The sequence below is a fragment of the Pelodiscus sinensis genome, chromosome 8 (genome assembly GCF_052426305.1).
Source record: "Pelodiscus sinensis isolate ZL-2025 chromosome 8, ASM5242630v1, whole genome shotgun sequence".
Taxonomy (NCBI): Eukaryota; Metazoa; Chordata; order Testudines; family Trionychidae; genus Pelodiscus; species Pelodiscus sinensis.
In genome coordinates this window covers 18,615,065-18,639,132 of record NC_143059.1, presented here as the reverse complement: position 1 = coordinate 18,639,132, position 24,068 = coordinate 18,615,065, and the positions used below count along the sequence as shown (strand labels likewise).

General features: G+C 41.4%; 1 protein-coding gene across 2 annotated transcripts in view; it reads right to left on the bottom strand.

Annotated features, from left to right (window-relative positions):
* GRID1 (glutamate ionotropic receptor delta type subunit 1) overlaps positions 1–24,068 on the bottom strand; it is a 1,044,532-nt gene that overhangs the window by 465,188 nt on the left and 555,276 nt on the right. For both annotated transcript variants that reach the window (XM_089780067.1, XM_075934836.2), the window contains exon 4: positions 3,910–4,115. In XM_089780067.1, the coding sequence (XP_089636193.1) occupies positions 3,910–4,115 (206 nt within the window). The remainder of the gene's footprint in view (positions 1–3,909; positions 4,116–24,068) is intronic.

Sequence of the window (24,068 nt, the reverse complement as noted above, 5' to 3'; positions counted from 1 at the left end):
CTCTGTCCCCTCCCTTCACCAGCCATGAGTAAGGGTATGTCGCCAGAGGCATGTAGATTAGGCTACCAGACATAGGAAAATGAAGCAGTGATTTAAATAATCGCCGCTTCATTTAAATTTACATGGCTGCTGCGCTGAGCCGACAAACAGCTGATCAGCTGTTTGTCCGCTCAGTGCGGTAGTCTGGATGAGCGGGTGTCGACATCATGTATGCCTCCTGGGATGAGGTATGCCTGGGTGGTCGACAAATGCCTTTGATGTCGACACCTGCATGTCCAGACTATCGCGCTGAGCCGACAAACAGCTGATCAGCTGTTTGTCGGCTCAGCGCAGTAGCCATGTAAATTTAAATGAAGCGGCAATTATTTAAATCGCCGCTTCATTTTCCTATGTCTGGTAGCCTAATCTACATGCCTCTGGCGACAGAGTCATGTAGTCTAGACGTACCCTAAGAGACATGCACGGAATGCAAGTACTTTCCCCTCGCTCCCTGAGAGTCCAGGGACTGGGAAGAAAAGCAAGCCATGTCTCAGTACACATGGCTGCTGCCCTCTTTGCCCTTCCAAAACTCTGCTCTTCCTTCTAAGTATTTGTTATCCTTTTGTCAAGCTGTATATGGGAAATTCCTTAAACTTGTCTTTAAAGGTTATGCTATCCAAGCCTTTTATCGGTTTTGGCTCTGCACCTCCAATTCTTTCCAGTTTATCAGTGCTTTATGTGGCAAAGAGTTTTTATCCACAAAAACAGCCTGTTCAACTAAATGGTTTTAAGAGGGAAAGACAAGGACCCATCATACAACCCTAATAGACGACTGGACTCTGGATTTCTCCACCAATGACCTATCCTTCCCTAGCCCAGGCTATAGAGGCTGATAGCTCTTGTGGTCCTGCCTGCAACTAGATGAACCAAAGAAAAGAATAGCCAGGTAATGTGTCCCCTGGCTCCTTCCCTTACTTCCCTGTGCATTGGAGTGCAGGGACCCTGTATAGAGGAAAAGGAACCTGTGTGCCTAACCCAGCACCAACTTTAGCACACTGAGGGTATGTCTAGACTTCATGGCTCCATCTATGGAGCCATGTAGATGAGTTTACTAGACATAGGAAAATGAAGCAGCAATTTAAATAATCGCTGCTTCATTTACATCAAAATGGCCACCGTGCTGTGCCGATGGGCTGTTTGGCAGCACAGTGCGGTAGTCTGGACGCGCCGTGGTCAACAAGGGAAGCCTTTGTCAACTGCTCTGGTAAACCTCATTTCACAGCATAATGGAAATGAAATGAGGCATAACGGAGTGGTCGACAAGGGCTTCCCTTGTTGACCGCGGCGCATCCAGACTACCATGCTGTGCCGCCAAACAGCTGATCGGCACAGCATTGTGGCCATTTTGATGTAAACGAAGCGGTGATTATTTAAATCACCGCTTCATTTTCCTATGTCTAGTAAACTCATCTACATGGCTCCATTGGTGGAGCCATGTAGTCTAGACATACCCTGACTGTGCAACAGTACCTGTCCCACTCCTAGTGGTATTTTGCATATGCCTTTAGTGACTGAAGTTCATGTGGTGTTTGCTCCAAAAGAAGGCTCACTGCATTGAGACTAGGCTTGCTCCAACCCCAGTATCTACAGTGCAATATCATCAGTAAATGACATATATAAAACATTTTAGGGGACACGCAAGGTTGTCTGAAAAGAGCATCAGTCCATACTTTCCTCTTTGCCTCAGAAGAGTTGTTTTCTTTGTCTTTCTCTCTCTCTAGTACAGAGGTGGGCAAAATGCAGCCCACGGGATCTGGCCCTCCAAACCACTGGATCCAACTCCAGTGGGAGCCTCGGGCAGGGGCTCTGCCTTCCACACCCCCGCATGCCTCTCAGAGTGACCCGCTGCGGAGGCCATGTGCTTCTCCGCATTCTGTGAACCTCTGGCAGGGGCTTTGCACACTGCCTCTGCCCCCAGCACAATCTCACAGGTCCTAATGGTCGGAAAGCAGCCAATTGGAGCTATCTGGGATGGGCTTGCAGTGCAGGCAGCACGTGACGCCTGACTCCAAGGGGTGCACGGCACTCAGAAAGCACAGCAGGGTGCTTTGTTTCTCATTGTTTATAGATATGAGTATTTCTACATGAGTAATGTCTAAACTGAAGCTTTCTTGCCTTCATACTAGCCTCCCTCTTCTATCTGCTTTGAGCATTTCTATATTAAATAACATTGATCTGAGAGTTGCAACTCAATACTCTCCTACCATGTATCATGCACAATCTGTATTTATGCCATATATGATTATAGAAGTATGCACCTTCATAGAATCATATAGACACTAAAATGTAAGAGACATATTGAGTCCAATTTAAGTTCATTCCGTGCACGGTTCCCCCCAAAGCATATACTCAAATGTCTCAAGCCTTGGGGAATCGATTTTTATTTTATTTAAATTTTCTTTTTGTAAAGCTTTTCTGAATCAGTCAAGATTCAATAAAATAAGATTGTCAAATAAATTACTTCTCATTTCTGCCCACAGTTATACTCCCGCAGGGATCTGGAAAAATATCAGGGTCATTAGCCTTCGAGCCCATAATACCATGCTGCTTTGGGGAGGGGCAGAGTGGTGAAGTGGTTTAATGCATTACTCAAACTCTAGATTCCTGCAGGGCTATTGTCCTGTCCGTATAAATCTTATTAACATTTCTTGAAATTATGAATATTGAAAGGAGACCGACTTTATATCTGGCTGATGTAAGAGTGATATGTAAATACGGGTCTCAACTTAGTTCCAATTTTGAATATTTCATTTAGACAGATCTGAAAACTGAACCAAAATTCTCTTTTATGGAGGCCCTCCAATGAAAAACCAGAGAGCATAGCTTTCTGCAAACTCTTTGGGCTGAATTATGACCTCAAGTGCTTACACATAACGCTAATTGAAGTCACTAAGACTTTTGTTCACTTATCTAAGGACAGAATTTGGCCCTATGCCTTAACATCCCCATGCTCTTCATCTGCCTTAGTCATCAGTGCTAAACTTAACCGTATTCATCAACAATAATTACACATTATCATAGTTTAACATAAAAATGAAAGGTTTATTAATGCTGGTATGAGCCAAGAAAACCACTAAACAGTGACTGAACTAATTCAATTTAAAATGATTTTATTTTTTAATATAGCAGTCTTTCATGTAGCAACACATTGATAACTGGAAATAGGCCTTAAATATTTGAATTTCACAGTTCAGTTCTTTGGTGGATGAAAGCAAAAGGATACAGCATTTAAGGGTAAATTCCAAGCTCGTGTAGATCAGTGAAACTATGCTAATTTATACTAGCTGAGGATCAGACTCTTAGCTTTCAGGGTCTTTAGCACAAAAAGCTCTCAAAAGTAATTCTCTACCTCATATTGGAAAAAGGTGGGGAAAATAATTAATGTCCAAACAGTAGCCCATAGCACAATGTTAATTAAATCTTTACTTAGCTATATCCTGTACCTAATTGGTCTCACTGATCTCAGAAACCATTAAAAAATAAGGCAACCAATATCTTTTATGGTATTTGTAGTAAATACACTGCCACCCTGACAGCACATTCCATAAGTCTTTGTAGCACAAATATGAACAACATAATTCCTTTTCAGAAGGGATTTGTGAATTTCCTTTGTAAAGACAACAGTCACTGATAAATATAGATTCTTTCCTAGGCTTATCTATTGGCCTTTCATTTAACTTGCAGCATTTATGTAATTGGAAATACATTACAACCATTTCCGTGAAATTAGACATTAACTAATTTATGTAATAACACACACATACACACACTTACACTTTGAAGATGTGCCAGTCTGGAAGATTTAGTCTATGCTGTATATACCATGCACATTTTTGTAATGTGTGGTTCTAAAAAGAACAATGCACTGACCTCATTGATGAAAGTTTGGGCTCCTCTTGGGCTTAGAAGTAAAATTGCTCTTCGTAAGGTGTCACGGTAGCGATTCAACTCTTCCGTTTTCATGGTAGTAAAAAGGCTGGCAAAAACCCTGCTGATGTTTCTGTCCACCTTTTGTAAAGACACATCAAGTCCTAGTCTTGAAGCCTGGTCCAAAAATCCCTGCAACCCACGAATATCTATAAAACAGGAACAAAATCACACTCTAAGACACAGCTTTTTAAGCTAAAAGCATTGCCCTTACCAAACCAGAGGCAATGGTAATATGTTGCCAATTATTATTATTTATATTATCATAACATTTAGGAGCACAAGTCCTGGACAAAGACCCCATTGTGTTAAGCACTCTAAAAAGAGACAACAAATGGTTGCAGACAGATAAGGAAGCATAAGAAAGCAATAAGACAATGTAGCAGCTGTTGTCAAGTTTTTTGATCTCTTTACTTTGTTTCTACTGAAATGCATTTCACACTGCTGCTCAAGTGAGTAGGAGTTCCCTATGAATGGCAATGGTAAAATCATGCCCTATATTGATAATGGAACAGCCAAAAATAAGTAGAATTACGATAGGATCATTTGTACATATTTCCTCCAGTACAAAAGCATAGAGTAGAATACATGAACGCCAAAACAAGATGTGCACAGGCAGTAGAATGTGACTCAATGAAAGGTTAAATTTCATTATCTTATTCACCTTCTTTCTTCTGAACACAATGCTTAACAATAGAAACAAATGGCATCACAATGAAATTGAAACAGAGTTGACAACTGTATTGGTAATCTACTGTTTATCATAAATGTGTGTCCCCTTTCAAGTAATTTTATCGACAAAAATTCATTTTGTTTTATAAATTCTTTAGTTAAGTTGGTGGAAATGTTTTGAAAACTATTCTCTGTTTTCCAAAAAGCAAACAGAAAAAATACAACAGTGAGTTACATCTGTCGGATTCTTAGATTCATAGACCAGAAGTGCATAGTGAATAGTCTGATCAGATAGTAATAGAGTTCATTGGTCTCTCAGGATATGTTTACACTACCCCGCTAGTTCGAACTAGCGGGGTAATGTAGGCATACCACACTTCCAAATGAAGCCCGGGATTTGAATTTCCCGGGCTTCATTTGCATAAGCGGGGAGCCGCCATTTTTAAAACCCCACTGGTTCGAACCCCGTGCAGCGCGGCTACACGGGGCTCGAACTAGGTAGTTCGGACTAGGCTTCCTATTCCGAACTACCGGTACACCACGTTCCAAGTTTGGGCTCCTCTTGGGCTTAGAAGTAAAATTGCTCTTCGTAAGGTGTCACGAGGTGTACCGGTAGTTCGGAATAGGAAGCCTAGTCCGAACTACCTAGTTCGAGCCCCGTGTAGACGCGCTGCACGGGGTTCGAACCAGCGGGGTTTTAAAAATGGCGGCTCCCCGCTTATGCAAATGAAGCCCGGGAAATTCAAATCCCGGGCTTCATTTGCAAGTGCGGTATGCATACATTATCCTCCTAGTTCGAACTAGGAGGGTAGTGTAGACATACCCTCACTATTTATTTTTCTAGCTGATCAACAGTTTTTAAGTCTAATAGTCTGACTAAAGCTGGATGGAAAATGGTATTTATTTTCTGTGAAATTTTTTTGGAAAAAAAAAAGAACTCCTTGATCCAACCATGGAAATGTGTGCTACTATAAGTACATCAGATATTCAAATTAATGCTGGGTTATTTCTTATATAGCTGGAATCATGCCATGTAAACACTTAAATAATGTATTAAATGGGAATAGCCAGTATTTGGACTTAAAGAGTCTGAGCCAAAGTTCATTGAAGCAAATGGGATTCAAACCTTAAATTCTCTCTCACATCACATATACATATAAAATTCTCTCATGTCTTTTCCCAATTTGTGCAGGTAACAAAATCATCCTATTATCAAGAAGACTGGCAAGTCTAATCTGGGGAAGTCCAAAAGAAGAAACACACCGATGAGGGAGAAGCCTAACACAATCTTTTCCCTAGTTGTCCTTTTGCTGTCTTAAATGAGCAAGTGACACTCAGAAAATTCACTTGGGCTTAAAAATAAAACAAATAGATTCTAAAATAATACTGACTAATCAATTTCATTAAATCTCTTTGGTTTGACTGTCTATTTCTTTAGTGAAAGAATTACATTTAGTGTAATAATATTATGAAAATTGAGAGACAGAGCTCCATTTAGTTTACACATCCTACCTAGGAAGATTCCATCAACTCAAACTCAGTCAAGCTCAAAGCATGTGTTTGAAATCCATTTCTCCCCCGTGGACACCAGGGGCTTTTCATGCAGCCACAGACCTCCTGGGAGGTGATTTTGGAGGAGCAAAGCTTTGCCTTTGGCCCTCCCTCCTGGATGCGCCACCCTGCGCTGCCTTTGGAGATCGGTGGGACAAACTATAGTGACAGAGCAAGAAAAGTTCATACGGGAGGTGCAGTGGGGCTTGGGTTCACCCCTAGGGTGGTTAGCCATAGGCTGGGGTGCTGAGAGTTAGGGAGATGGAGATTCTACAACCCCCCGCCTCTCCCAGGCAATTTATTCCAGTGTTTAACCACCCTGATAGTTAGGAAGTTTTTCCTAATGTCCACCCTAAACCTCCCATTCCTTCTTGTCCTATCATAAGAGGTCAAGGACAACAATTTGTCTCCCTCCTCCTTATGACACCCTTTTAGATACCTGAAGACAACTATCCTGTCCCCTCTCAGTGTTCTCCTTTCCAAACTAAACAAGCCCAATTCTTTCAATCTTGCCTCATAGGTCATGTTCTCTAGATCTTTAATCATTCTTGTTGCTATTCTCTAGACCTTCTCCAATTTCTCCACATCTGGACTGGACACAATACTCCAACTGAGGCCTAATCAGCACAGAGCAGATCTGCCATTTCCAAGTTTCCTGTTATTGTTTCTCCCTCCTCACTGAGCTCCCTATCCTTGGTCTTCCTCTTGCTTCTAATATATGTATAGAAAGTCTTCCTGTTACCCTTTATGTCTGTAGCTAGTTTGAGCGCCTTTGCCTTTCTAATCTTACCCCTGCATACCTGTATTATTTGCTTATATTCATCCCTTGCAATTTGCCCTAGTTTCCACTTTTGATATGACTCCTTTTTGATTTTTAGATTATGTAAATCTCCTGGTTAAAGCAAGGCAGTGTTTGGCCATACTTTCTATCTTTCCTATGCAGCAGAATAGCTTGCTTTTGGGCCCTTAACAATGTCCCTTTGAAAAACTGCCAACTCTCTTCAGTTGTTTTTCCCCTTAGTCTTGCTTCCCATGGGACCTTACCTACCAGCTCTCTGATCTTACCAATATCTGCCTTCCTGAAATCCATTGTCTCTATTTTGCTGTTCTCTCTTCTACCGTTCCTTAGAATCATGGACTCTACTATTTCATGATCACCGACTTCCATTTTCTGAACCAGTTCCTCCCTATTTGCTAAAATCAAATCGAGAACAACTTCCTCCCAGTAGATTTTTCAACCTTCTGAAATAAAAAATTGTCTTCAATGTAGTCCAAGAACTTATTGGATAGTCTGTGCCCCGCTGTGTTAGTTTCCCAACATATGTCTGGATAATTGAAGTCCCCCATCATCACCAAATCCTGCACTTTGGATGATTTTGTTAATTTAAAAAAAGCCTCATTCACCTTTCCTACCTGGGTAGGTGGTCTATAGTAAACCCCTAGCATGGCATCACTCTTAGGTTAAATGGGGTGAAAAACAACCCAGAGACTCTCAACACGTCTGTCCCCTACACCCATCTCCACTTCAGTCCAAGTGTACATTTTTAATATATAAGCTAACACCTCCTCCATTTCTTCCCTGCATATCCTTCCTGATTAAGCTGTACCATTCTATACCAATATTCCAATTGTGTACATTATCCCACCAAGTCTCTGTGATACCAACGATGTCATAATTGTGCTTATTTATTAGCACTTCAGGTTCATCCTGCTTATTCCCCATATTCTTGCATTCATATATAGGCACCTAAGATACTGATTTGATCTTGCCTCCCATTTTTGCCTTGTCCCTCCTTTTTCTCTGCTATTATAGCTCATGGTCTCTCCCATTCTGACCTATCTCCCAGGTCTCCATATTCATCACTTACCTGTGGGCTTTGGTCACCTGTCAATATTAAAAAATATTGACCCAGAGAAACCTACATAAATAAATTGCAATGATTTGTATGTTGGTATGTGCATATTAATTTATTTTTCCTAAAGGTAATGTAGCTTTTTGGGAAAAATATGTCAATTTTTGGTCATACTCTGTGGCCACCCAAAATGTTGTTGTGGGAACCTACAATTTAGAACATTCCGTGAATGAAAAGGAATATACAGTAACTATATTATATATAACTACAAGAGACTGGAGAGGCTTATCACTGAAGCACTGTTGGCTGATGACTGTGCCCTTATGGCACACCAAGAGAACCACCTGCAGACCATCATTGACAGATTCTCTGAAGCATTCAAACTGTTCGGTCTCACAATTAGCCTCGGAAAGACAGAAGTCCTCTTCCAGCCTGCAGCAAACAGTGCTCCTCCACAGCCATGTATCACTATCGATGGCACACAACTAAAGGTAGTGGACAGCTTTAAGTACTTGGGCAGCACAATATCAAGCAATGGATCCCTTGACAAAGAGATTACAGCGAGGATCCAGAAAGCCAGTCAGGCACTTGGGAGATTGTGTATTAAAGTTCTCCAGCACAAAGATATTCGCCTTTCAACTAAGCTCAGGGTATATAATGCTGTGGTCCTCATCTCTCTCTTGTATGGCTGTGAAACATGGATCCTGTACCATAGGCACATCAAGTAGATGGAGCCGTTTCATATGTGCTCCCTACGATCAATCATGCGAGTACGCTGGCTGGATCGAATTACTAACCAAGAAGTGCTTGACAGAGCTGGTTCCACAAGCATCGAAGCTAAGATCCTCTAGACCCAGCTTCGATGGTCTGGACATATTCTCTGCATGGACAAAAACAGGATCCCGAGGCAGCTGTTTTACGGGAAGCTGGTACGTGGTGGTCGCAAACAGGGACGCCCGAGGAAGAGGTATAAGGATAACCTGAAGACCAACTTGCAGTGGACGGGCCTTCAACCTCGACAATTTGAACTAGCTGCTGCAGACAGGACTAACTGGCGTTCCCTTATGAGGAAAGCAGTGACAAAATTTGAGGACAACCGCTGCCAATGCCTCGCAGCTGCACGGGAAAGACGACATAGAGCTGTGTTCTCTCCCATCCTGACAACCAGCATCCCATGCCGTATTTGTACCTGTATGTGTTCTTTGACCTTTGGGCTCCAGGGCCACATGCGTTTCCATAAATGAAATGCACAACACACCTTCCTCGGCTCCTGAGAGACAACCAACAACATGTATAATGGGACAAATTTAAAAAGGAGCAGCATCTGTTAACCTTCAGTTTTCCAAACACATGTTTGCACTGAAGGAGAAATGTATGTTTGTATGTGCCAATAATGATTTAGTTATACAAGAATGTACCACTTGTGCATGCAAATATACACAATCATTCAGAAAATGGCAGACAGTTCATAAATGTTAGGTCCCTCAAGGCTCTGTACCATCTGTATATTGGAATCAAAATGACACAACATGAAAGTACAGTTCTGCAAATGTTCTTAGCAAAAGTGAAGTGCATTTCAGGATTTCTCTGTTAAATAAAGTGCTAATTTCTCCATGTGTAAAGTATACTAACTAGGGACATGAAAGGGTAACTGGTTAATCGGTGACAGTTATTGGGGGATTCTTACCTGTAACTGGTTAATTGGCAGCCCCGCAGATCTGGGAGCCCCAGGAAGGAACAGGGGATGGGTGACCCCACGAGGTCAGGAACCAACAGCTCCAGGGGGCTGGGAGCTGGTAACCAGCAGCCCCATGGGACTGCCAGCCCCACCCATGGGATCCTACTTAATTGGTTAACCACTTAAAGCAGTTAACTGATTAAACGGGATTTTACATCCCTACTAATTTAGCTAAGTTAATGAGAAATAAACAAGCCAGATCTGGGACAAAACTCAGTAGAAGAAAGTCTCATGCTGAAAGTAGCCTACAGCAGTTTGCAAAGTTTGTATCTATTCAATTTTGTAAAAAGGAATTGGGAAAGTATTTCCAAATTCCAGACCACCATCTTCCTAACTCCGTAAGAATATACCAGTTTGCCAGAGTTCAGATCAGGTTTAAAAGTAGTTTTAGGGTTAGATCTCTATGAGGCTACGTCTACATTGGCAAGATTTTGTGCAAATACTTTTAACCCGTTTTTGCGTTAAAGTATTTGCGCAAGAGAGCGTCTACACTGGCATGTGCTTTTGCGCAAGAGATGTGCTTTTGCACAAAAGCATCCGTGCCAGTGTAGACGCTCTCTTGTGCAAGAAAGCTCCAATGGCAATTTTAGCCATCGAGCTTTCTTGCGCAAGAAATTCATGTTGTCTGTATACACTGACATTTTGTGCAAGAACAGTTGCGCAAGAGGGCTTATTCCTGAGCGGAAGCATCATAGTTCTTGTGCAAGAAGCACTGATTTCACACATTAGAACATCAGTGTTCTTACGCAAGAACTCCCCACCAGTGTAGACAGGCAGCAAGTTTTTGCGCAAAAGCAATTGCTTTTGCACAAAATCTTGCCAATGTAGACGTAGCCTAATTGTGTTGATATTGAGGTACCAATGTACTGCAATTAATTAATTGAATTTACAATGCTTTGTGATTGCAAAACAAATGTCAACTATAAAAGCAACTTGCATAGTAAAGTAAGAATTAAGAGAGATGATTCATTGCCAATTCTGATGTTAAAAACTGAACTGCTTGATTGCAGAAATGGGATGACTTAATTTTTAAAATACTAACTTCTATAACTTTTTGCAGCAATTTATTGTAACCCATAACTTATGTTCCTCATTTATACTGTACTTTTTCTTTGTATATCTGTTGCCTGTTCTAATTTTTCTTATGTAGACAATGACTTGAGCTGTCAACAGTAATTTTTCCCCTCTCATAAATTGTAGGACCAGATTTTTAGCCTTGATACAAGCTGCTTTGCACTACAATGCTTGTGTAAAGCAGATGTGATGTTGACACAGCCGGAGCTAAGAGAATTGCCCTTATGGAAGGCAATTTCCTAGCTCAGGTATAGCTATTATAGTGGCTTTACACTATCATCTACCCTCCCCGAATGAACGTAGGGCAACCAGCTAAAGAGACTATCCTATACCCTGGAAATCCCTGACGAAGAACAGCTGGAAGCAAATTAGAACAAGCTACAGGGGATGCAATGTTAGTTAAGGTGGCTCCATTCTCTGTCTGGTCCTCTTTTCTGAGACAGTTTGGCTAGACCAGAAAATCAGGTCTTCAGTATCTAAAGCATCCTAATTCAATTACTTGCAATTAGATGACTTGCCTGGCATTGCTCGAGTCCTTCAGGGAAGGGGGCTGCAGGTGTGGGGGATACAGGAGTCAGGGCAGGAGCTTGGCGATGCAGGGGCCTCAGGGAAGAGAGCAGGGGGTGCCAGATTCAGGACAGGAGAAGTTGCAGGAGAAAGTGTAGGGATGGGCTCAGGCCAAGAAGCTCAGGGAAGGAAACTGGGAGGTCTGGAGAGTTTATGGGGGGCTTCAACAGCAGCATCTCCCAGGGGGCCAGTGCTGCATATATATACAGGAGGCCCCCGACTTACAACATGATCAGTTCCTGGGGAAATGTCGCAAGTTGGAGGCGTAGTAACTTGAACCCACGTTTACGATAGGTGTCGTGCACTGTTGTAAATGAGGGCTGAGCATATAAGTCGGGCCCCTTCTGCACTTACAAAAATGGTTGTAAGTGCGGGAGAGAGGGGGTCACAATTCGGGTGGTCGCATCTCGGAGGTTTCCTGTATATATAAATTTAGACAATTATGTTTGTGTATACACACACACATATATATACAAGCTGGACTTAAATGAGCTATAAAGAACCTCTTTTCACACACACATTTGAAAACCAGGAGAATTTTATGAAGAGGGGAAATAAGTGGAGAGGGAAATTTCAGCTTCTGAGTTATCTGCTTTACTAGTAGTGGATTCTAATCAATTATATTGCTATTCTTTTGTTGTGCTTGAATGTTAATTTGCTTGTATTTGTAAGCATTGTCAAAAATGCCTACATACATTTATAGGCTCTTTTTAACATTTATATATCTCTTAATAAACATGCATTATAAATTTTCCTAACATTTGGAAAAGGACAATAGCAACATATTTTCAATTTGTTTCTTACATCGTGTTTGTCAAGATAACTCCAATAGAAGATGAAACGTTGCGACTGTTTTTTCACTAATGGTTTTTTTTCTTCGTCACATATGCCCTTGGCTTTATTATCTGAGAGTGCTAGATGGACTAATGTCATTGTTATTTTACTTGGAAAAAGAAAATAATGAAAAGGCAGGTCAAATTATAAGGCTCATTGATTTTAAGGGTACCCAAAGTCCTTCGTAAGAGTCGCTTTTTTTCAGGGATTGGGAGATGGGCAGTCTGACTTAAGATACGGCTACACTTGCTCCCTATCTCGAGATAGGGATGCAAATGTAGTGTACCGAAATTGCTAATGAAGTGCGGGATTTAAATATCCCATGCTTAATTAGCATAATCGCATCTGGACGCCATTTTGATATTGCATTATTGCGAAATAAAATACTACATGTAGCAGCGTTATTTCGAGAGAAAACCCTTCTCTCAAAATAACAGTTAAACCTCATTGTATGCCTCTTTCAGAAAAACAATTGGAAAAAGGTACGCAAATTGCAAAGCACAATTTGCGTACCTTTTTCCGAAAAAGAAGTGTAATGTAGACATAGCCTCAGTGAGATGTCCCAAGGAGCAAGTCAAATCAAATACTGCAAGAAGAAAATCATGAATTCTGCTATTGTGGTACTGGTTGAAAAGTGACTGAATGCACATTTCCCTTGGTTAGCTCTATGTTTCAGAGAATAATGAAGGAAGCACTCATTGATGTGACAAACTGGTGGATAGAACTGAGCTAGTACATTGTACCAAATTACCAGCATTAATGGCAAATGGAAGTCATATTATAAACAAGGGTAGATGGACATTAATTGAAAAGTGAAATGTTTTAGGCCATGATCCTATAAATATTTAAGTATATGCATATATTTATTCACATGAGTAATCCAAAAGAACTTTTCATATGAATAAAGTTTTGCATGTGGTTAAATATTTGTAAGATTTAGACCTTTATTATTAATTAATAGGCAAACAGAGGCATCAAATGTAGAGGGGTACATATTGATCATACTTTACTAACATCATGGTCCTTGATCCCAGTGTTGAGGCTTTTTTAAAAAGAGCATTTTAACCGATGAATATTCATGAAACAAATGAGATAGTAAACTGCAGCCCAGATTTTCATAATGGCATGTACACATAATTAGCATGTGCAGTTGCTATTATTGTGTAGTAACTCTTCTTGGAAATTATGTATATTAATTTTTGTACACACACACTTATGAAAATCTGGGAGCATGATGATGATTAGAAAGAGCCAAAAGGAGAGAGTAGCTCTTTTCTAAATGTCAAGGGAAACATCTTCTGCACCAGGACTGGATTAAGCTCTTTATAGGCCCTAGGCACTCTCATAATTGTAGGCCCTTAAATTGGACTACATAAAAAAATACAAGGGACAAATGCTCTCTCCCCTATATATCTAATATCACCCTCTTTAATTTTCACTATTGAAAGTGGAGCACGGTGTGAAAAATTCATGGTACTTCATTCTAAAATAACAACCATTTTGTTGAATACTATAATTATACTTAGGATTCACTTGGCTGATAAGGATAAAAGTAAGGTGATGTTGCTGCCGCTACAACTATGAACTCCACAGATCAATGCATAACTTGGCAACATTGTGTCTCAAGATCATTCAACGTCATTTACAAAATAACAGCACACTGGTTGATTCTGACAATATATTTCCACCAGAAGCAGTGTTTAGTAGTAGCCTAGGGTTTCTGAAACACAATTGTGAAATGCAAACACTATAGTAGTAAGCAGTGTTCCCTCTAACATCTTCCATCCTTGGGCAGGTTGAATTTTCTTGTGCACCACCAGTACAAACAAAAAACCTAGATATAAACATATATTTGAAACAGCTCAAAGGTATGAAAGACAAAAAAAATTAAAACAAGAGATAATTAACCAGAAGCAGTGCTTATGATATTTATTTAATATTAAAAAAAGAGAAAATTAACACTGCCCTGGATCACATGTATTTTATCATCCTAACAACTTAAGCTAGTAAACCCAAAAAATGTGTATTATCAACACATAGCTCATCTTTAAGATGCTAAAACAATCTATGAGTAAAGTGGAAATAGTCATGCTCTCCTTGTAAATATTAATGCAATATTTACTTATCCTGGAAAGGAGAGAAAAAGGCATGCTCTCGGGCTTGTTCAGTTTCTCTGGGATGTCAACTCTTCATTTGATTATAGTGCACAAACATAGAACAGTAAAAATAAGTAATAAAGCAACACAGAAAGCAAATAAAACCACAAACATGAATATGGGAAGAGAAGTAAAACATCAGGTTATTGGTGATGGGTGTTTAGAATGAATGTTTAGGATTGCTATGCAAGTGAAAGAGACCTTCAAACACAGATAAAAGTTAGCCTTGTTTGAAACTTTCTTATTGTGTGTGTGTCACCAGCTCAAAAAGTAGAAGTTCCAGAGCAGCACTTTAACACATAGCTTCAGAGTTTGTAGACAGATCTATTTTTTTAAAGAGCTTGCAAATACAATTTTCATCCTACAACATACCTAGCATCACACCTAGTATTCCCATTAAGTCATAAGAGCCAGAACTATATCACATAGAAAAGATCTGGCCTAATGCCCCTCACCAAACAAATTCTAAAATGTAATATAAATCACTTCTCTGGAATCCAACTCTAACTGAAAGGCCAAACAAACAGGTTCCATAGAAAAGTTCTTCCAGTTTTAACAATGTGCTAGATATTAATTAGTAATACAGGATATTTTAAAAAAATAAAGATCAGAATCTTCAGATATCTACAACACTCCAAATAATCTGTTGAAAGAATCCTTTTCTTTCTGTACCTTAAACCATTAACACCTATGTAAACTTTATTTGAAATGTAATCATGCAAGTGTCATGAGCTAGGCCTATCCACATAATCCATATTTACAAAAGCAATCTAACTGCTTTACAATAGAAAAAACACTAATACAAGTGAAGTTAGATCCTGATTAAGACCTTTGAATGAAGAATCTTTGCACCCTTTTTATTTGTCTGTTCTGGATCTATCTCCCTCCAAACAAACTAATGTTTAGCTCAGGCTAACATCTCCAGGCAGATTGCCTCCTGTGAACAAACTCAGCATGGCCAAAAGCAAGCTCTTTATCTTTCCCTCCTGATCATCAGCATCAGCATCATTTGTCCTTTGGGCTCCTAATGGAGCATAGGGCATCCACAGTCATTCTCCATCTCTTGCGATCCTTAGCGACAGTCTTGATTTGATCCCATGTTGAGCCAGCTGCTTTTACTTTGTTCAGGAAGCTTTGTCGCCATGTTTGTTTGGGACAGCCCCTTTTTCTCTTTCCCTTTGGATTCCATTCTAACACTTGTCTCCTGTTACATTCTCACAGTCTTATGCAGGATGTGGCCTGCCCATCACCATTTTCTCTTCTTAATCTGGACCTCTATTGCTTTCTGATTTGTTTTGGTCCACAAGGTTTTGTTTGGCACTCTATTGTACCATTTTAGCTGGAGAATGTGTCTAAGGCATTTATTGACAAACATCTGAATTCTCTTAGTGTTGCTCTGGACAACACGCCACGCCTCCGAGCTGTACAGCAGCACTTATTTCACATTGGAAGTGAAAATGTGTAGTTTGGTTCTTGTTGAAATGGCTCTTGTACCCCAGACTGTTCGTAGTATGGCAAAGGCTTCTTGCACCTTTCTTACTCTTGCACTGATGTCCTCTTTAGTTCCCCCATTCTTGCTGATAACATACAAATTGGTCAACCTCTTGCACTGCTTTTCATAGAATCATAGAGTCATAGAGCTGGAAGAGACCTCACAAGGTCATCAAGTCCAGCCCTCTGCCCAAGGCAGGGCCAATCCCAACTAAATCAACCCAACCAGGGCTTTGTCAAGCTGAGACTTAAAAACTTCTAAGGGATGGAGATTCCACCCCCTTCCCAGGTAACCCATTCCAGTACTTCACCACCCTCCTAGTGAAACAGCTTTTCCTAATATTCAACCTAGACATCTCCCACTATAACTTGAGACCATTGCTCCTTGTTCTGCCATCCGTCACTACTGAGAACAGCTGCTCTCCATCCTCTTTGGAACCTCCCTTCAGGAAGCTGAAGGCTGCTATCAAATCCCCCTCACTTTTCTCTTCTGCAGACTAAACAAACCCTCAATCTCTCCTCAGAAGTCATGTGCTCCAGCCCCCTAATCTTTTTGGTCGCCCTCTGCTGGACCCTCTCCAATGCATTCACATCCTTTCTATAATTGGGGGCCCAGAACTAGACACAACTTTCCCTTCTATTGTAATTTCACCTTCCTGTCTGTTAATGTGCATCAATTCGATCTTCTCTTGACTAATCTTGAGGCCCACTCGCTCCACTGTTTCCTGCAGGGCATCCATCTTCTCTTGCATATGTTCTAATTTATCTGCAAGCAGTGCTGAGTCATCTGCAAACTCTAGATCTTCAAGTTTCCTAGTTTGAGTCCATTGGAGTCCCCTTCCTGAGTCAGCATATGCTGTTTTTGTGACCCAGTCTAGAAGAATCAGGAAGAGAAATGGAGAAAGAAGGCAGTCTTGGTATATACCTGTTGTGACCTGGAATTTTTCTGACAATTTTCTATCATGGATGACTTGGCAGGAGTATTCTTCATACAGTTTCTTGATGATGGTAATCAGTTTGCTTGGAATTCCGTAATGTTGCATGATGGTCCAGACGGACTGCCTGTCCACACCGTCGAAGGCTTTCATAAAATGTATGAAGTTGATGTAGAGTGGTGCATGCCATTCAATGCATTGTTCTACGATGATCTGAAGTGTTACTAACTGGTCTGTGCAAGATTCTCCTTGAGGTAAGTAGCTGACCATCTTTGTTTTTGACCAGTCTGTTTGGGTTTTTCTTCCTTCTGCTCAAGACTGGAGTTGTATTATACAAGATTTTTTCTCTCATGACACTAGGTGAAAAATATTTTGGTCTAGAACTGCTAAGGAGTCACTGTTTTGTGTTTGCTTGACAAGTCTAACTGTGGGTGCTCCATTATTCTTTCCCCCATCATATTTTACTGGAATATTTAAGATCAATTAATTGTTATCAATGAGTTGGAAATTAATACTAACGCCTCCTCACTCCAGCTTCAACAAGAAAAGGGAAGATATATTTGACTAAGCTCCCTCTGATGCATTAATGAGACAATGAAGTTTCCACAGCAGCATCCTCATCTCCCATATAGCCACAAATCCCCATACTCCAGCATATCAGCATACCACCATCCCTCCCCTAGTCCAGGAGGGTATGTCTACACTACAAAGTTAGTTCGAACTAACTTTAATAGGCGCTACACTAGCGCTCCGCTAGTTCGAATTTAATTCGAACTAGCGGAGCGCTTAGTTCGAACTAGGTAAAGCTCATTTTACGAGGATTAAGCCTAGTTCGAACTAGCTAGTTTGAATTAAGGGCTGTGTAGACCCTTAATTCGAATTAGTGGGAGGCTAAGGCTTCCCAGGTTTCCCTGGTGGCCACTCTGGCCAACACCAGGGAAACTCTATGCCCCCCTCCCGGATCCCTTAAAGGGGCACGGGCTGGCTACGGTGCCCGTGCCAGGTGAAAGCCTGCCAGCACCCAGCCAGCAGACCCTGCACATGGCATGGATCGAGCCACCCACCCGATGCCCCCCAGCCCTCCCCCTCTTCCCGGGACCAGGCTGGCGGCTCCCGGGAGCTTGCCCGGGACTGCAAGAGGCGGGCACCCGCCTGGGCTAGTGCAGACATCGTGGACCTCTCCAGCCTTCCACAAACTTTGGGCAGGGACACCACTCCTACCCCCTGGCTAATACCACTCCATTGACCCAACCTCCATCACTTGATCTCACTTCCCTTTAAACTCTGTTCTAGTTCCAGCCTTCACAGCCTCCTGCAACAAGGAGTTTTACAGGTTGACTCTTTGCTTTGTGAAGAACAACTTTCTGTTACTAGTTTGAAGCCTGCTACCCATTCCTTTCCTTTGGTGTCCTCTAGTCCTTCTTTATGGGAACTAATGAAGAACTTTTCTGTATGCACACTCTCCACCCAACTCCTGCTTTTAGAGACCTCTATCCTGTCCCCCCTCCATCTCCTCTTTTCTAAGCTGAGAAGTCCCAGTCTCTTTAGCCTCTCTTCATATGGGACCTGTTCCCAACCCCTGATCATTTTAGTTGCCCTCCCCTCTCCCAGCCTCTCTCTTCCCCTCTCCCACCTTCTTTTCCCAGTCTCCCCCAGTTTTGTTCAATAAAGACAGATTCCATTTTTGAACACAATTGTCCTTTATTTTGTACATCAAGAAAAGGGGCTAGGGAAGGGTAAGTGGAAGGAGGTGAGGGAGGAATGGGGGACGAGCCCCCGATGGGGAGGACTGGGTTGGCTCTGTGGGTTTCTGGGGGTGGAAGCTCTCCTGCAGCCCCCCGATTGCTCCCTCTCCCCAGATGGCAGCCTGCGGCAAGTGTAGCCGGGCTGATGGCCGAGTGGTGTGATGTGCCCAGTGTGGGCACTCCGGGCACTCCAAGCCAGGACTGGTTTTCAAGCAGGGCACCCCTGAGAACTGTCTGTCCGGGGTGGGGGTCGGGTCCCTTTAAGTACAGCCCTCGGCTAGCCTGAGACAGCATCTCCACGCTCTAAGTCCTCCTCTGATGCCCTGCCGGCACTGCTTCCGGCCATCCTTAAGCCCTATTCAGGGTCCACTTAATGTGGACATGCTAGTTCGAATTAGCAAAACGCTAATTCGAACTAGTTTTTAGTTCTAGACGCGTTAGTTCGAATTAGCGCTGTAGTGTAGACATACCCGGAGAGAGTCCGAGGTCTCTCCCTAGCACCAGAAGTTGCAGCCCAGTGAGGAGTGAGTCAGGACACCCAACAAACTCTTCCTACCTCACCACACAGAAGCCAGCACTCACTCACCCCTTCTCCCCGCCTCCATCCCCCGCCACCTACCCCATGCAGTATGTTCCCCCTTTTCTCCCCGCCCAGCCCAGCAGGCTGGAGAGTGCTCTGTTTCTCACATGAAACTGCAGTAAACCCAGCTGCTGCAATCACACCAATCATCTCCTCTCCCAGCCCAGCCAGGATGCCGCAAACTCCCCTGCTCTAATCCTCTCCCCATGCAGCCATTTATTGTCCCTTCCTCCTACCTCCCTACCAGCTGGATGAGACAAATTCTGTCTTCAGCATGGAACTGCTGCTGAGGGAGAAGTACCCCTCTCCCAGTAAGGCAGCTCCCTGCAAAGCAGTCCCTGAGCTCCTGGGCAGTGTTCATTAAGCAGCTGCAAGGCCACGCTGCTGCCCAGTTTATAGGAAACCTTGCTAATCAGGTAGTGATAGGTTGTTTATTTAGATCTGATAATAAAGTGATAAGATAATACAAAATAAAACAAATACTGTGTTTGAAGAAATACAAATATTAAAAACAGGTAAGATGTAATTTGCACATGTATTCTAATAAAATAGTGAAGTATTAAGTGTGATATAGCAGCTTTCCTTTTATGCCCAAAATTTTTTGTAGGCCCAAGGCACTGTACCTACCATGCATAATGGATAATCTGGTCCTGTTCTACACTAGTGGCAAGGAAATATGCCATTTGAAGATCTCACAAGGAAGCCCAAGATGAGTTCTTTTTGCTGGTTTTACAATACTAATAGCACCAATAACTTTAGCAGTTTGCTGGAAACACTTATGTCACCTCTACATAACCAAATTAGTACAACAGAAATAAATGCTGTGCTCCTTTCAGCTACTTAAAAAAAACAGAATTGAAGGGAGGGGAAAAGATGTTGTACCAAAAAAGAAAGGATAATTGTCAGCTGTCAAGCTTCTGAGAATGTCAAACAATAGAAAGATTTAAAAATGTAGTTATTTACCTTTCATTTATTTCATGTACATTTGTGTTGGACTCAGAGTGAGCAATTGATCTACTTTGGAGTGCTCTCTTAAAATTCAGCAACAACAACAAAAAAAGACTTAAATTACAAGAAAAAGCTTAACATATTTTATTTACCTCACTTGGTATTCTAGCTTCTGTAAAAAGCTTAACTCTGCAGAGGTCACGTAAAGAATATTTTATCATTAATAATATGTGCAAGTGGATTTAGCATAAAATGAAAGTTTACTTGAACTTTGGACAAAACAGTCAGAGGTGGTTCTGAAGTAACAGAAATGTTGAAATAAAAATAAAAGCTAGTTATATTTATCTAAGGGCCTTTCTGATTTCTATTTTTGTACCCTCCCCTACAAATGTTATTTACTTTTTCTCATAACACAAGAACTAGGTATCATCAAATGAAGTAATAGGCAGCTGGTTTCGAATGGACAAAAGGGAGTATTTCTTCATACAGCACACAGTCAACCTGTGGAATTCTTTGCCAAAGGTGTTATGAAGGCCAAAATAACAGAATTTTAAAAGAATTAGATAAATTCATGGATGACAAGTCCATCAATGGCTATTAGCCAGGTTAGGAAGTCATTAGCCTCTGTTTGCCAGAAGCTGGGCATGCACAACAGGGTATGGATCATTTGATGATTCCCTGTTCTGTTCATTCTCTCTGGGACACCTGGCATTGGCCACTGTTGGAAGATGGGATACTGGGCTAGATGGACCTTTGGTCTGAGTCATTATGGCTATTCTTACTTATCTCACAATAAAAAGGATTCTTCCTCCACCCTTTTAAGCACTACAACCAGATCTATTCAAGAAAATTACATTTCATTATTTAGCCTCAAGTATTTTATATGGTGGAGACATGAATCTTCTTTACCTCCATCTCTGAGAAATGCTCACAATCAGATCTCTCATTCTTACAAGATAACTATGCACTGAAACAGAAGAAGGTGTAGAACAGTGTTTCTTAAACTTTTTAAGACCGAGGAACACCAAGGATTTTTTGTTGAGCAAAAAAAAGTTGGGGGAAAGTTATTGAGCAAAAGAAAAGGTCACCTGACCATTTCAAGTTGGCATTTTGAACTCTGTTGTTCTCTTCGGCACACCTCTGACTGCCTCGCTGCACACTGGTGTGCCATAGAACACAGTTTAAGAAAAACTGGTGTAAAACAAGTGGAATAGCTGATCTTGCCACAGAGCTGAGGCCTGAGTGTGTGAGCTGCCAAAAATACAGACCAAGGACCTCCCAAACCCTCTTGAACTTTACAGACTTTGAATCCAGTTGCAACAGGCCCCTACCAAGTGGATCAGGTGATCCCAGAAGTGGACTTCTCACTGCCAAAGCCCAGAAGGGCATGTGAATGCACTGATCCAGCAGTGACCTCCCCCTACTCAACAAGTGCAGTGCTTGTGGTTAGCCCCCTTAATGGACATCCTGAAGCCAGACTGGCATTTCAGCACCATGGCCAGCACACTGGTGAGGATAAAATGGGAAGGAGAAAGGTTCTCTCCCACTCCCTGCATCAAACCCACATGTGGCACATTCCAAAACCCACTGGGTTAGAATCCTATATGTTACCTGCTTGCTCCCTGGACAGCAAAGACAACAGGGAAGGGCAGGTATGTCTAGACTGCATCCCTCTGTTGGCAGAGGAATGCAGATTAGGCAGGTCAACATTGCAGATTAGGCAGGGATTTAAATATCCTGTGCCTAATTTGCATAAAAATGACCACCGCGTTTTGCTGACTCAGCACTTTGTCAGCAAAAAGTGGCAGTCTAGAGAGTGATCTGTCGAGAAAGAAAGCCTTTTTCGACAGATCCCTTATGCCTCCTTCAAGAAGGTTTACAGGATCTGTTGAAAAAGGCTTTCTTGCTCGACATATCCCCCCCTAGACTGCCACTTTTTGCCGACAAAGTGCTAAATTGGCAAAATGTGGTGGCCATTTTTATGCAAATTAGGCATGGGATATTTAAATCCCTGCCTCATTTGCAATGTCAACCTGCCTAATCTGCATCCCTCTGCCGACAGAGGGATATAGTCTAGACATACCCAGGGAGTACAACTTGTCTCCAATTTGTGTTGCAACTAAAGGGAGAGAGCTGCCTACCTTTATCAGACCTAAGACCCTCTCCACCACAACAGAAACCCTACTCCCCCTCTGTTCTTTGTCTCCACTGCTGTGTCACTCTCTTTTCTTTTCTGTTTCTGGACCTTTTCACCCATCATCTGGGCTCAAGTTACGTGCAGCTGCTGCTGTAGCACACAGACAATAAGAACATAAGAGCGGCCATACTGGGTCAGACCAAAGGTCCATCCAGCCCACTATCCTGTCTGCTGACAGTGGTCAATGCCAGATGCCTCAGAGGGAGGGAACATAACAGGTAATCATCACGTGATCCCTCTCCTGTCATCCATTTCCAGAGGCTAAGGACACTAATTCTACCCATTCTGACTAATAGCCATCGATGGACCTAACCTCCATTAATTTATCTAGCTCTTTTTTGAACCCTGTTAAAGTCCTAGTCTTCACAATATCCTCTGGCAAGGAGTTCCACAGATTGTGTGATGTGTGAAGAAAAACTTCCTTTTGTTTGTTTTAAACCTGCTACCTATTAATTTCATTTAGTGATCCTTAGTTCTTATATTATGGGAACAAGTAAATAATTTTTCCTTATTCCCTTTTTCCACACCAGTTATGATTTTATAGACCACTATCAAATACTACCCCTTAGTCTTCTCTTTCTAAGATGAAAAGTCCAAGTCTTTTTAATCTCTCTTCATATGGGACCTGATCCAAACCCTTAATCATTTTTGTTGCCCTTCTCTGAACCTTTTCCTATGCCAATATATCTTTTTTGAGATGAGGTGACCACATCTGTACTCAGTATTCAATATGTGAGCATATGATGGATTTATATGGCGGCAATAAGATATTCTCTGTCTTATTCTCTATCCCTTTTTAAAATATTCCTAACATTGTTTGCTTTTTTGACTGCCACTGAATGTTGAGTGGATGTTTTCTGAGAACTATCGACAATGACTCCAAGATCTCTCTCTTTAGTAGTTGTAGCTAAATTAGTCCCAATCATATGTATGTATGGAAAAAATAATCCCAACTAATGTGCATTACTTCACATTCATCAACATTAAATTTCATTTGCCATTTTGTTGCCCAAACACTTAGTTTGGTAAGTTCTTTTTGAAGTTCTTCACAGTCTGCTTTGGTCTTAACTATCTTGAGCAGTTTAATATAATCTCTGGACCTCTTTTGATGGTCTTAAAGCTAGAGTTCAGCCATCATGAAATATATATATATATATATACTCCAAAATATAGTTTTGCACACATTGGTATGCATACCCTGGAGTACAAGAACACGGTCATGCTTCAGGGTGTGCTTCCTTAATTAGATTAATATTCCTCTGGGAAGGTAAGGGGAAGATAACTAGATAGGAGGAAGGATATACTGAGATCTACCCAAGGACATTTCTTCAGGTAGGCCGCTGGAAATTATTAGAAAGCAGAGGAAGCTTTAAAGTTTTATTTATTTTATTTTATTATGTGCTATGTCTACTTTAAGTGAATAGTAAAGTTGCAGTTCATTCCAGTTTAGTTATTTCCTCTAAAACCATTTTCGCCATTACTAGTGCCATAAAATTTCTCTTGGCTAGTAAACATTTTCCATTTTAACTTTTGCACCTTTATTATTTATTCAGATATGTTTCTCCAGAGATAGGTATCATTTCTTCCACAGAAGCCCAGAAAATTTAGCAGTAAATGTCAGAGTCAGACCACCCCTTGAGCTGTTGGAAAAACCTTCACTTCACAACCTTCCAGCAAGCGATTACACATGCAGTTTTACACTTGATTTCTTTTGGCAAGCTTCCAGTAGTTCCAAACCCAAGCAATGTAAAAAGGAGTTTA